The 13,419-nt window shown below is 41.8% G+C and overlaps 1 protein-coding gene across 2 annotated transcripts in view; it reads left to right on the top strand.

The window, feature by feature from the left end:
- The window catches only part of ELP3 (elongator acetyltransferase complex subunit 3), a 91,967-nt gene extending 80,110 nt beyond the window's left edge, over positions 1-11,857 (top strand). For both annotated transcript variants that reach the window (XM_038573732.1, XM_038573731.1), the window contains exon 15: positions 10,636-11,857. In XM_038573732.1, the coding sequence (XP_038429660.1) occupies positions 10,636-10,712 (77 nt within the window). In that variant the 3' untranslated portion in view covers positions 10,713-11,857. The remainder of the gene's footprint in view (positions 1-10,635) is intronic.
- The last annotated feature ends 1,562 nt before the right edge of the window (positions 11,858-13,419 follow it).

Below are 13,419 nucleotides of genomic sequence, written 5' to 3'. Positions count from 1 at the left end.
GTCTGGGAGCTTTGATAGAAACAACTATCTTTATTGTAAAGTTAGACACTTCACAGGCTTTTTCTGAGGAGCGAAGCCTTTTCCAGAGGGGTCTAGTCTAGATTACTCATCATCTGCTGTCACAAAATCTGTTTTTATTTTGTTACAATGTTAATTCCCTATCAATGTAACTTTCATATGATTAGTACTGCTCTTTTTTGTAAATATTTGACATTGCTATAATGCATTCAATGTAATAAATCTTTCTGCTTTTAGATCTATTAGAGGCAAGGATTTGACAGAGTTTTCCCTTTTGCATGAGCAGATCACTAAATAATGCTGGAAAATATTGATGCTGCCCTTCCTTAGCAACTAAGATACTGCTTTTATGGAGTCTTTTAGTTTACGCATTTCTAATTCCAACAGAGCATAACACAGGGAATTTCTTACTCTTTGGTCAGCTTGGCTTAAACTGTTGTCTCTGACTAATAGCTCACATTTTAAGACATTAACTGGTGGATTTAGGGATCCGGATAGTGGCCGTGAGATATAATGTTTCCTTATGCTTATCCCCCCATCCTTTATCTCTCTGAGCATCCAGTTGTCCAGTTTGTCCACTATTTATGAATGAATTACTGATGTTTGGTATGCCAGTCCAGAAGTCCCAGATCTATACCATATGTGCTCTATTACCTCTTACTGCAAATCCTACCGGTTACTGATTGTTTTGGTTTTTTTCTTGTTGTGTAACACACCACACCAAAATTTAGTGGCTTAAAGAACCACCGTTTTATTTTCTTAGTGATTCTGTGGGTTAGAGAAATTCAGCAGATCCTAGAGAGGATGGTTCATTTGTTTTATGATGTGTAGAGCCTTCACTAGGGTGGCTTCAGTGGCTGTCAGTTGACTAGGTTGGCTTGTCTGAGTCTCAGTTCTAGCTAGTAGCAGGTGCTCAGTTGAGACTGTCAATATGAGCACCTTGGTTCTTTTCCACATAACTCACACATCCCGTAGCTTGAAGGCTGAGCTCTGAAAGGAAGGGGAATCGAGACTTGGGCTTAGAAGTCCCAGAACATCTTATATTCATTATCTGTTGCTGTGTAATAAATAACCACAAAACTAGTGGTTGAAAACAAGCAGTTTATCACACAGTTTCTGTAGGTCAAAAATCTAGAAGTAATTTAGCTGGGTACCTCTGGCTCAGGTATCTCATAAAGCTGCAGTTAAAGTATCAACTGGGGATATAATCATTTTAGGATTCAGTTGGGGTTGAAAGACCCAATGCCAGGTTACCATGTGGTTTTGGCAGGCCTCAGTTCCTCACAGGCTGTCGGTTTTAGGGCCACAGTTCCTCACCATGCCATGTAGGTCTCTCTACAGAGTTGTTCATCATGTGTCAGCTGTTTCCCCCAGTAAAGTGATCACAGAGACAGAGAGTTGCTTATAACAACTTACTGGTTGCTCTCAGTGTCTTATTAAGATCTAGTGTCCCAAAATAGTTGGTTCTATTTTTTCCAGTTTCAGTGGAGGGACTGATCTCTAGAATTTCCTATTCCAGCATTTGCTCTTTTAAAGTCTGTTTTTTAAGACTATAAATAGAAGGATCCCACTTCCTATCAGGTTACAGGTGGCAGAGTCTTCAACTTCTGCAGAGACACACTAATAATTTGGGACATGAGCAAAGTAGTGAGAATGATCTGTGACATACCAATATTCTACACTGATATGAACAGAGCCACTCCATTTTGGAGTGGAGTAAATTTAAATACTTAAAATTTAGAAGATTACGGGCTCTCCTATATCAGATACCCTATGAAGGGAAGAAACCTAAGAGCTGTAGGATAACCTGCCACCATCACCCTACTCTTAAGTTAACTTTCATTTAGATTCTCTTTAAGTGCTTTATAAGTTACCTACTTTTATTCATTGAGATACTTTTATTCATTCAGTTTGTCTTTGTTATCTTGGTATAGCCATTTCAGAATGGATAGAAGCACTTTTAGGCTGCTGGGTAGCAGGTTGGATCTTGTAACTCTGCTCACATATTATCTGTATCTTCCAAAGTATTGGAAAATAAGGTACTAAGGTGCTATATTAATGGCTTTGAATAATCAACTGCTCTATGTGGGTAACTTTAAGATTTTTTTTAAGAACAGGAAAAAAAACCTCTTTCAAAGATTTAAGGTCATTGAGTTAATTGGTTCATTATCAAACATTCTGAATAAAAACCTTTTCCTCGGGATCCCTGGGTGGCGCAGCGGTTTGGCGCCTGCCTTTGGCCCAGGGCGCGATCCTGGAGACCCGGGATCGAATCCCACTTCAGGCTCCCAGTGCATGGAGCCTGCTTCTCCCTCTGCCTATGTCTCTGCCTCTCTCTCTCTCTCTCTCTCTCTCTCTCTGTGTGTGTGTGTGTGACTATCATAAATAAATAAAAAAAAATAAAAAAAAAACCTTTTCCTCGCATATGTGCTCATTGTTGAAGAGTGAAATATTGCCATCCAGCTAAGAGATCAATGAGATATAATAAAGTCTCATTTAGTACCAAATGAATGAAACTAATGAATACATTTGCCTTGTATTAATGCTACTAGGCATATATCAAACACTCAATAATTGATTAATTGAACCCCAAAGTAATTAAAACAGTTTATTTTACTGATTTTTTTAAAAATGATCATGAATCCATCATCCCAATCATTGCACCTACTCAGAAAAATCAGATGTAAGTTTCAAAGGATAGATTTAGCATATTTTCTCTTTTCAAGTTTGGCTTTGGGAATGTGATGTGGGCTGAATTTCAATTCAGTCCAACACATGACTAGCAATGAAGGGGACAGTCTTGTGTCTTAACAGAGGTAGTATCAAACTAACACATATATTGACTCTATCCCATTCTCTCCCCACTTCCTGGGACTGCATTTAAACATTTGTTAGTCCTACTCATTGTATCCATTGTGTCTCATACCCTCTTTCCCTACCCCTACTGTTTTGTTTTTCCATGTGTCATTGTTAATATTTTCTTCTTAGTTTACAGTTTACTAATTCAGTCTAACCTACTGCTAAACTCATTGAGGACTTAATTCTCATTTTATTTTTCAATTCTTTGATTTCTAGTATCTTTTTCATCTGTTACATCATGTTTTATAGTTTCTTGTCGCTTTTAAACAGTCTTAAAGTCAGCTTCTATCTCAATGAATGTAGTAAGCATAGCTTTTCTACAATTTGCATCAAATGACCTCAGATCTGGAGTACTGATAGTCTCTTGTTACCCTGTTCTTTTGTTTCAAAGTATACCTCATCATTTTTTATTTGCTGAGCATTTTATTAGAGAGTTTGCTTTCAAGAATACTTCAAGACCAGATGATGTTAGCTTCTTCCAAGGAGGATTTCTGTTTTCCTTTCACCAGGGCATCTAAGAGCACTGGTTGTCCAAGAGCAAGGCTTGCAGTTTATTTAGGTTGTTTGAATGACCCACTCCCCAGCAATCCCTCTCTCCACTTCAAAGTCGAGCCTTTCAAAGACAGTCCAGAAAGGAGATTGTTATGGTGGAGTCTGTGCCTTTACCAGGCTCTGAATTCAGACCCCTGTCTGTTCCGTCTCCTTGAGTCTTTGAAGCAACTCTGGCTTTCAGTTACTCCCACAATCCAGACTGGACCCTTTTGTGGAAAGGAGTAAGATGAGCGGTGGCCATGTGACATCTGCCCTGTCCCACTTATCTCCAGCTAGTCTCTGTGGATCTCAGCTGCTCTTCCTGGATTGGCAAACACCACTGAGGCACAAAAGTCTCTAGCTCACCTTTTCTCCTTTTCTCTGCCTGATAAGAACTGTTAACTTTTTTTTTTTTTTTTTTTTTTTTTTTTTTACTGGAAGCATTTTGAGTTTGTCCAAATTTTTAAATTAAATTGTTCTCAGCTGGAAAGTTAACCTTAATCATTTAGTGTGCAGAGTCCAGGGTGAAGTCACCTTCTTTTCTATAAGTTTCATAGTCCTGACTTGACTCCCCTTCCTCTGAGATCTGGTTTCCATCATTGCTCCATCTTTGTTGCTTTTTCCCTCCAAACTCTATATTGTATTTTTCTTCATTTTAAAAGGGGTGACCACAATTTATCAAGCTGTCACTGAAAAGTAATAGTAGGTATCACATTTGTAAGCCATGTCTGCTTACAAAGTTTATTATTGCCTACCTATGTTATCAGACCCTTTTATGTAACTTTTTCTTACTGAGCCCAGTTAGTGAAATGAAAGTAAGATTACCATGTTTATTTCATCTGGTGATTTATCAAAAACGATCCTCAAAAACTAGACAGAGATGTGAGAGGTAAGGTGATGAAGACAAGCCACTTAGTTGTCCATTCTATTTATCTGAAATACCGTGAGCGGTGGAGACAAGGGACCTGGGTCCGAGTTACAGTTCTGCTTCCTAACTCTTTGACCTTTCATTAGGACCCTTTCTGGAACTCACATTCCTCATAGGATAGTAATTCCAGGGGCAGCCCCAGTGGCTCAGCAGTATAAGCACTGTCTTTGTCCCAGGGCCTGAACCTGGAGACCCGGGATCGAGTTCCATGTCAGGCTCCTTGCATGCAGCCTGCTTCTCCCTCTGCCTATGTCTCTGCCTCTCTCTCTCTCTCTCTCTCTCATTAATAAATAAATAAAATCTTTTTTTAAAAAAAAAAGGATAGTAATTCCCATCTTGTTCGGTTTTTTGTTTAAGATTTTATTTATTTTAGAGAGTGCACGTAAGTAGGGGAGAGGAAGAGAGGAACTCTCAAGCAGACTCCCTGAGAATCTCTGAGCACAAAGCTGGACACAGGGCTCAATACAGAACCCTGAAACCATGACCTAAGCTAAAGCCAAGAGTCAGACACTTAACCAACTAAGCCATCCAGGCTCCCCCTTGTTAGATATTTAAGTAATATCTGGTATGGCAAATATCTTGATGCAGTGCCTGCCATGTTTCTAAGTGCTCAAGAAATTTCTTCCACCTCTAGCTTTATACTTTGTACTCAATCGACTTTGAAGTTGTTACTTCCTTTGTTTTGAAATAGAGATTGGTAGAATATAGGCTCATTCCTGCTCCTGGCTTTTCTCTTTTGAAGGGAAAATGTGTTTCCAGTTTTCTCAGCCTCAGCTTTGGTGTTGAATTTCTCCTTTTAGCAGGAAAGGGCTGCAGTAATACGAAGAGTTGTTTTCCACCCAATTCAGGCACCACATTGACCTGTTTACTCCTTTTGCTTACTTCTTCCCCTTTTGTTTTCTAAAATAGAATCAGTAGAATTTGAGTAAACAGATTTGTCCCATTTTTCCTCTTTCACTACTTTTTTCTTTTTTTTTTTTTTTTTTTTGATTTTATTAATTTGATAGAGAGCATGTGCACAAGCAGGGACAGTGGCAGAGGGAGAGGGAGAAGCAGGCTCCTGGCTGACCAGGGAGCCTGATGCAGGGCTTGATCCAGGATGCTGGGATATAGATGCTTAAGCAACTGAGCCACCCTTGTGTCCCTCCTCTTTCATAAATTTTAAGGTTTTGTGATTTTTATTCCCCCACTTCTACTAAAGAGCATTAAGCAACTCAAAATTAACCTGCTCCTATAGCCAGTGACTGAGGCAGTTGGCATGTATGTACACTCTAGGTGATTTCCTTTCTTCCTCAATATTTAGAGTATGCAAAATTGTATCTTAAACTAAATGGTGTGCATCTTTCAAAGAAAGAGGGGCGGGGGATGAGAAAGCAGAGGCATTTTTGCCCACTGTGCGGGGCTTGATGCTTCAAGGCATTTGGTACAGAGAAAGGATCAGAGAAATACTATAGTCCCTGGTCTTCCCCAGGAGCCAGGTTCACAGGAGGCAGGCAGCTCTTGGCAGCCAACCTTGAACAAGAAAACCAAAGGTCATAGTTGGGAAAGGGCACAAAGGCTTTCTCACCTAGTGCTGACCGGCTCTCAGTTCTTGTCATCTCATCCGGGTGAACAGTGTCCCCTGCCTTTAACTTAACTCTGTCCTGGGGCTGATTCTACCTAAAATTCCTTCACACATAACAAACAAGGTTTTTGTTTTTCTCCCAAAAGAGGTGTATGTCCTACGGCACAGGCGGAGGCCAGGAAGGTAGCTACAGAGGCTGGTCACTACAGCCAAATCCCAGAGTATCACTCTAGCACATTTCAAAATACTCTTCTTTCACCTTATCTCATTTCATCATCATCACAGCCTGCAAAGTGGTGAAGATAAAACATTTATCCTGCCTCTGAGAGTAGGAAAAAAGCCCCCGTGATGTAGGTAGATTGTGGCTAGGGGTTACAGAACTTGGAGGATAAAACGAAGCAGATGTTTGATCCACCCCCTCCTCCCTGTCTTGACTGCTTTACTGACAGCTGCCCTAAGGGCATCCTAAGGACTGCTGCATGTTGCTGTAAGTCCTGTCCATTCCCCAGTCCAGGGGCTTCGCAGAGACACCCAGGCAACTAAGTGGAGAACTCAGTTATATGTACAGCCCCCTGCATCTCTCCTCAAGGGCAGGAGCAGCTTTAATGGTGAGGCCTGTGACACAGCCTGCCTACGTCAGTCTGGGAGGCTGGCTGACGTCAGCTGTGACATGTAATTGCTTATTGTTGGCCGAATCACAAGAGGAAAGTTACCGTGACAGGACTGTTGGGAGCCCTGCTCAGCACAGAGGGGGGATGGGAGCAGGGCACAGCCAGCACCCCGCCCCGGTGATGGTGTGTTCTCCTCCAAGCTGGCTAAGAGTCCTAATGCTTTCCCCAGTCTGTTCATCAGATCTGAGAAACAGCAAGAGGCGAGGCTGGGGGTGAGGGGCTCTTTCTAGAAAAGACAGGCACAGTGAAATACAAATGGGGAGTATTTTTGCTTAGTTGGTTAAGGCCCACTGGAGGTCAGACTTCTTTCCCCAAATACTAAGTCACCCAGAGGGTCCAGAAGTAGTGTTACTTCTGGGTAGGGTCCATCTCAGTGTTAACTGCATGATACTGAAAACAAGGATAGGAGCTTGAAAACGTACCTTTCTTTCAAAAAACCACAAAGCCTGAGTGCCACTTCTCAAGTTAGTACTGGCTTGTAGGGCCCCTGCCCTATCTAAAGGCAGGAATGAAGAGCCCAGGGAGCCCATATGCTCAGTGGGAATTCCTCATGACAGAGGAATGCTTAGCTGTGCCCCTGCAGAGCCGTTCTTTTCAGCAGCATGCTTAGGAAATCAGGACACACTCAAGGTGAGTGAACTTCTGCAGTGATCCAGGGCCTGGCTAGTTCTGCATTTGATGTAGGAGTGGCTTCTGTCTCACCCCTGCAGCTGGTTGTGGTGGACAGATGCAGCTTGTAGCATGCCTCAGCAAGTAAAACATTCCAACCAATGGTACATCTTCAGTCTGGTAATCCATGGTAAAGAAGATACCATCATCTTTATTTGAAAGAAGGCAATTAAAACATGCCTCCAGTGGCCAGGCTGAGCAGAACCAGAAGGAAACAGATTTATTTTGTGACTTGCCATGGTGAGGAATTGATAATTGTTGAAGCTGGGTAATGGGTATGTGGAGTTTGATACACTATCATCTCTATTTTTATATATATGAAATTCCCTGTAATAAATTAAGTACATGGAAAATGGAATCTGCTTTGTGATTAGAAAATATAAAAAGCCAGAAATATTTCAAAAAATTGGGGGGCAGTATTATTAGAGATAATACTATAAATCAGAAAGCTTCCTCTCAATCTTGAAGTTAACAAGGTAGGAAATTTGTAATAAGAAGATGAAGAAGTCCTGCCTTTAATGCCTTTTACAGTGAGTCATTCCCACTTCCTGGCACAACACAGAGCCAGTTTTTGTTCTTTTTCTCTTTTTAAAGACATCCTCCAGGAGCAGATTTCTTTGTATGTACACAACCTAATAACTGAATACAGTACAGTATATCCGCAAGCATTTATTGCCTGTTCATATATGCCAGACACTTATTAAGCCCTGATGATGGAAGTCATTGACTAAAGAGCTTATGTTCTAGGAGGGGAGATAGACATGCAAGTAAAACAAAGCACAGCATGACTACCAAAACAACAGGACAATAAGTAAGGGATGCAGCTAACATGGAGAGAGGGGCTATGATTCCTAGCTGAGCGGTTTGTCCAAGTGGGGGTGTCCAAGTTGGTTCAGTGTGGAATGGGCGAGTGAGCCACTCATTCCTTCTGTCTCACTTCACTGAATTCTCTGGACAAATTGATCTTTCAAAATACATTGAAATAGCTATTACATGCACTGCCCCTCTGGAGGTTTTTTGAGATAGTACATGCAAAAAGTACATGTTAAGCATACCACTTGGTTCATTTTTACATGTGAATTATGTTTCCATGTAACTACTAGATGAAGATAGAACATTTCAGCACTCCAGAAGACTTTCTCTTTCCCTCTTTCAGTCCATGTCATCTTCCAAATGTGACCAGTACTCTGACTTCTAGGACCATAAAATTAGTTTTATCTCTGTCTGAACTTTGTGTTGACCGGCTCCTTTCTGTCTGCTTTCTTTCGTACATGTTAGGTCTGTGAGCTTCATCCATGTTCTTGCAGATAGCTGTAGCTCCTTTTTTCATTGTTGTGTAGTATTCTGTTGTGTGAAAATACAATTTCTCCATTCTATTATTGACAGATATTTGGGATATTTCCTGTTTGGATATTATAAATAATATCTTCTGTTAGATGTAAGCATTCATTTTTCTTTTCCCTCGGTATCGTTGCTGGGTTATAGGATATGCTTACGGATAGAGAACTTAAGGAAAGGTTGTCTCCCTCTGGGGGTTTTGAGCTATCTTCCTGTATTCAGGGGGTCTGAGCTGCCACCTCACCTGTACTGTGTTTTTGTTTTCCCCTTGCTCTACCCCAAGCCACAGTGTTAAACCGAAGTAATGATTAGGATGCAGAGACAAGGTGCAACTGTGTGAGATGGAATAGCAGTAATCCTTGACTTAAGAGGGAAAGTCTCCAGTGACAGGTTCTCACAGGACACTGTTTTGTTACATCTGTCGTGCCAGCTCCAGTTACATTTTCTAAACACTTGAAAAATTTTGAAGGGAATAGGAAACAAAACATGATGGGGAAGGCCTGTTCCTAAATAGCAAACGTTTGAGCTAAAGCACTGAGCTAGACTTGAAAGAGCTAACGATTATTTGAGTCCAGGCATGATACTCAGCACTGGAATACAACATGACGAACAAGTTAAATACAACTTCCACCACACTTCCACCACACAGGGAGGCAGAGCAGCGACACAGTTTACCATGGGGAGAGCTGTGGGGGGCAAAACACTGTAAAGAAAAACGCTATTGTTTTCATTCACATTGCACACAGTACTGAATACTACACGACTGACACCAGATGCAGGGGTTTTCCACACATCAAGCAATTCTGCAATACCAGCTGGGTGTCCCATAATTTAACTCAGTTCCAACACTGTCTCCCTGGAGATAACATCAGATCCCACAGGTTAAGAGCTCAGGCCCATAAGAATGTCTGTACTTCAGATGCCAATTGCAAGTCCAGCTTGTTACCTGCGCTTCTGACCTGTAAATGGAAGTTTCCACTACCCACCTCCTCAGGTTCAATTAATTTACTAGAGGGAACGAGGGCATGAGCAAAGACCTGGAAGCTAGAGAAAGAGCCAGACATATGCAGAGAACTTAGAAAAATGTAAAATCCACCAAGGCTGAAGCATAGTGTTTAGGGAGAGAGTTGTAGCAAGAGATGAAGCTAGAAATGTAAGCAGGTACCAGGTTATAAAAAGCTTAAAAGAATAACAGCAACAGCTGGTGTTTCTGAGGAATTGGCCTTTTTCAGACTCTTAACTAATCATATTTCAGTGTGAGTGTGGTCGACCCACACCAACCTGATCCAAAGCCCATCCTCTTAACCACTCCTATAGATACTACCTTAGAGGGCCATGCTTTATCCTCCTAGGAGCTCAGGTGCTTATCCTTGATACTGTTTTATTTTAGAGGTGTCACTAAAGATAGTGTTTCTCAAAGTAAGTTGAATGATCTTTTATATTGACTTAAATCAGCTATGTTGTTTAAATGCATGCAAACGCAAATCTGGTATAAACTCCTGGTACTTAATACTGCTCATACAGGAAAGTAAATATGCCAGTTAATACAAAACTTTAATAAATTGCAAATTTAAGTAGCGTTAATTTAATGTGACCAATATTTTGCTGCAATTGTCGCTCGTGCCGAGGGAGTGTGGTGCTCACACTGAAGTGCAGCTTCTTTCATTCGGGGCCTTTTTCACCTTGGCCCTGTGTGGAGACCCTGTTTTCTCACACCTCTTCTCTCAGCTTCTGGGAAACTAAAATACTGTTTGGCTCCACTGAGAGCGTGGACATCTCCTACACAAATCCACCTCCTCTCATGGTGTGATGTCAACAGCATTGGAATATGTGAGGCTCTAAAATACAGTTTCTCTATTTTAAATGTGGCTTGAATTCAAAATAATACAAATGTTCCAAACTTGTTAAAATGAGATTCAGTCTGGACTGGGAATTCGGTCTGTGAATGAGAGTGGGAGTGGGGAGTTGTGAGGGTAGTGTTTGCTGGCTTTTGAGGGTTTTACTAAACTTCTGCTTCATGGAGACTTTTCTTACTTTGGTTTTTTGTTGCTTCACAGGGGTCGGTACCAGGAATTATTACAGAAAGATTGGCTACAGATTACAAGGGCCGTACATGGTAAAGACGCTAAAATAACGGCCATACCAGCCTACCTTGATGCAGTATCTTCCTTGAAAGAAAAAAAAATTCAAGATATTTTGAATACTCAGCAGAGAGGCTGAGCTAAACAATTGGACCTACCCTGCCTCCCTGGCAAGGAGCTTCACCTTCATCCTGCAGCTGTGGAGACTAGGAACTGCTTTCAGGGCCAGGCCAGTCATCTGCTGCCCAGCCCACTGAGCTTCTGGTGCTCAGAGCTCCCACACGCCCTCCCCTGCGTGTTCTCAAGTCACATGTTCAGTTTCTAAAGTCTGCATGGAGCCTGCAGTTGACCTACTTTGACTCAACACACAGTGACGAAAGCAAATTAACTCATTTGGGCACCATAATTCATGAGATAAAACTAGCTGTTGTCATTTGGGGAATAAACTTAGGAGTAGGTTATTTATATACTGTAAGGACAAAAAGATTGGAACATATGAAAACTGTTAAACTTTGATCTCTGGCCTTTTACTTTATATACATTCCAGCACAAGAAAATGAGCTTTTATTTTAATGGAAATTGTTCTGATTCCTGTGCTGATGTTTGAAATAACAGCCTGATGGGGAGAGAAGAACCGAAGCTGTCAGTTGAAACCAGCCCTTCTCACTTGGGAGTCTACCATCTACAATAGCCCACTACAAACATCTTTATTTTACATTTTTTATTGTCTATACTCCCCACATTCTTGACACCTGCCAAACAGTGAGGGCAGCACTTCTACCCAGAGAAGAGTCTGGCTTCCCCTGTTGTCTGTCCCGAGCAGGCCGAGTGTGACCCTAAGTCAAAATGTGCTTCCACAAAAGTGGTTTCCTGCATTATAATTCTCTAAGGTAGATTTTGGTTTGTTTTAAAAGAAGAAAGGTAAGAGTTCAACTCCTTTGAAAGCAAAAAAGTGGGAAACAAGCCCAAATCTAAAACTAGGAAAAAGATTGGCTTTTTCAAAGGTTCATATTATATAACTGCCTCTTTGTAACTTCCAGCCAATCTGCAAAGGAGACTCTGCCTGGAGAGAGCCAGTTCTTAAGAGCATAGCTTAACCCTGTGCCCCCTTGGCTTCTGTGCCATTTGACAAAGGTTTAGTAAATGGAATGGATTCTCCTAAAAGGCTCAAAAAATAAAACCTTCAACGTACAGAGAAGAATTTGTGTAAGGTGTTTTTCCACTGCCTGTTACACATGTAGTGACATTTGCTATGAATCTGTGACACTGTTTATTTTCTCCTGGGTGCTGTGTGCCATTTCGTTCAACTGCCACTGGGCACTCGGGCTTGCCACAAAGGCTTTCCCTGAGTGTAGTTCCCTGAGTGTAGTTTAGGGAATTTAGCTACTCATTTGTGCTTGTTTTTTCCTTTAAAAAGAAAACGATTAAACTAGCCGTGCCTGCACCACACTGGCTGTGGGCAGAGTGGGGGGCAAATGGCAAACGCGCGGGCCCAGCCTCCCCTCTGCCTGCGGTGTGCCCCTGGCTTATACAGGGGTTTCTGGGCCTCTAGTTTCTCATCCTCAGTGTCCTGTTTACCTAAATGGATCCCCATGTGTAACGTACAAACAAGTCCCTTGTAAAATTGTAAAAAGCCCTTTAAAATAATTTAGAGCAAGATTTTAAAACAATTGCCTAGGAGCGTGCTCATTTCCAGTGGCTATCAGCCAGTGTTCTATCTGGGTTTTCATCTCAGGACTCAGGAAAATACTCTTTCTTTCTAGCTCGTTGTCAGCCTTCTTTGGAGTGAGTCTCCTAAGCTTGCGTAAAAGCCGCAGAATTTCTAAAGCTACATGGGAGAGAGGGAGAGCAAGCAGAAGCTTCAGCTGCTCTTCTGACTGCCCAGGGCTCTTCCTGGTGTGTGTGGTGCTTGGCGCCTCCACAGCCTGGCCGGGCTGGCCCTCACAAGACGGGTGCGCCTCAGTCCCACAGACCGCTTCCTGAGAAGGGTCACTCCAGCCTCAGCACAGAAGCTTTTAAAGCCTGTATTTCTGATCTCTATTGAACAAACCTTAGCAACCACCTCAAGCCTCGTCAAAGAGCTCGGCTTTTAGTTCACCTTGTTAAATCACCTGGAGAGTTGGGTTTTTTTGTTTTTTTGTTTTGTTTTGTTTTGTTTTGTTTTAATTAAGCCATATCACAGACAAATCCGCTTAGAATGTAGATTTTAAAAATAGATTATCACCAAGTAAAACTAGGGTTTCTCAAAGTTGGGAAGGAATCAACTTCCTTTATGGAAAGATTTCTACTACCCAAAGGAATACTAAAGTACAGCTTAAGAACTAAAACCTATTCTAAGAAAACATCTTTCAAATTGCAAATGTCTATTTCCAAAGGTGTGGGTGTACATGTTTAGATATCATCTAATCAAAAACAACAATTTGTTCGTGAACTCAGGCCCCTGAGTTTAAGAGCTCAAGACCTAGGATCTGAAAACCTGGGCTCTGTATTAACCCTGAAGCTCTGGGGGTGCCCCTCACCTTTTGAGCTACATTTAAAGGCTTATTTTAGAGAGAGTTGGGGGGGAAGGGGCGGAGGGAGAGGGAGAGTGAGTTTTAAGCAGACTTTTGTGCTAAGCACAGGGCCCAACGCGGGGCTGGACCTCACAATCCTGAGATCACAACCTGAGCTGAAACCAAGAGTCAGTCACTTAACCAACAGAGCCACCCAGGTCCCCCTACAATTCCCCTCTTAATGTGGGATAAACACAGCTCCTAGGAC

This window comes from Canis lupus, chromosome 25 (assembly GCF_011100685.1).
Source record: "Canis lupus familiaris isolate Mischka breed German Shepherd chromosome 25, alternate assembly UU_Cfam_GSD_1.0, whole genome shotgun sequence".
Taxonomy (NCBI): Eukaryota; Metazoa; Chordata; class Mammalia; order Carnivora; family Canidae; genus Canis; species Canis lupus.
Note: the sequence above shows the minus strand (reverse complement) of the source record. Positions and strands in the feature narration are given on the sequence as shown.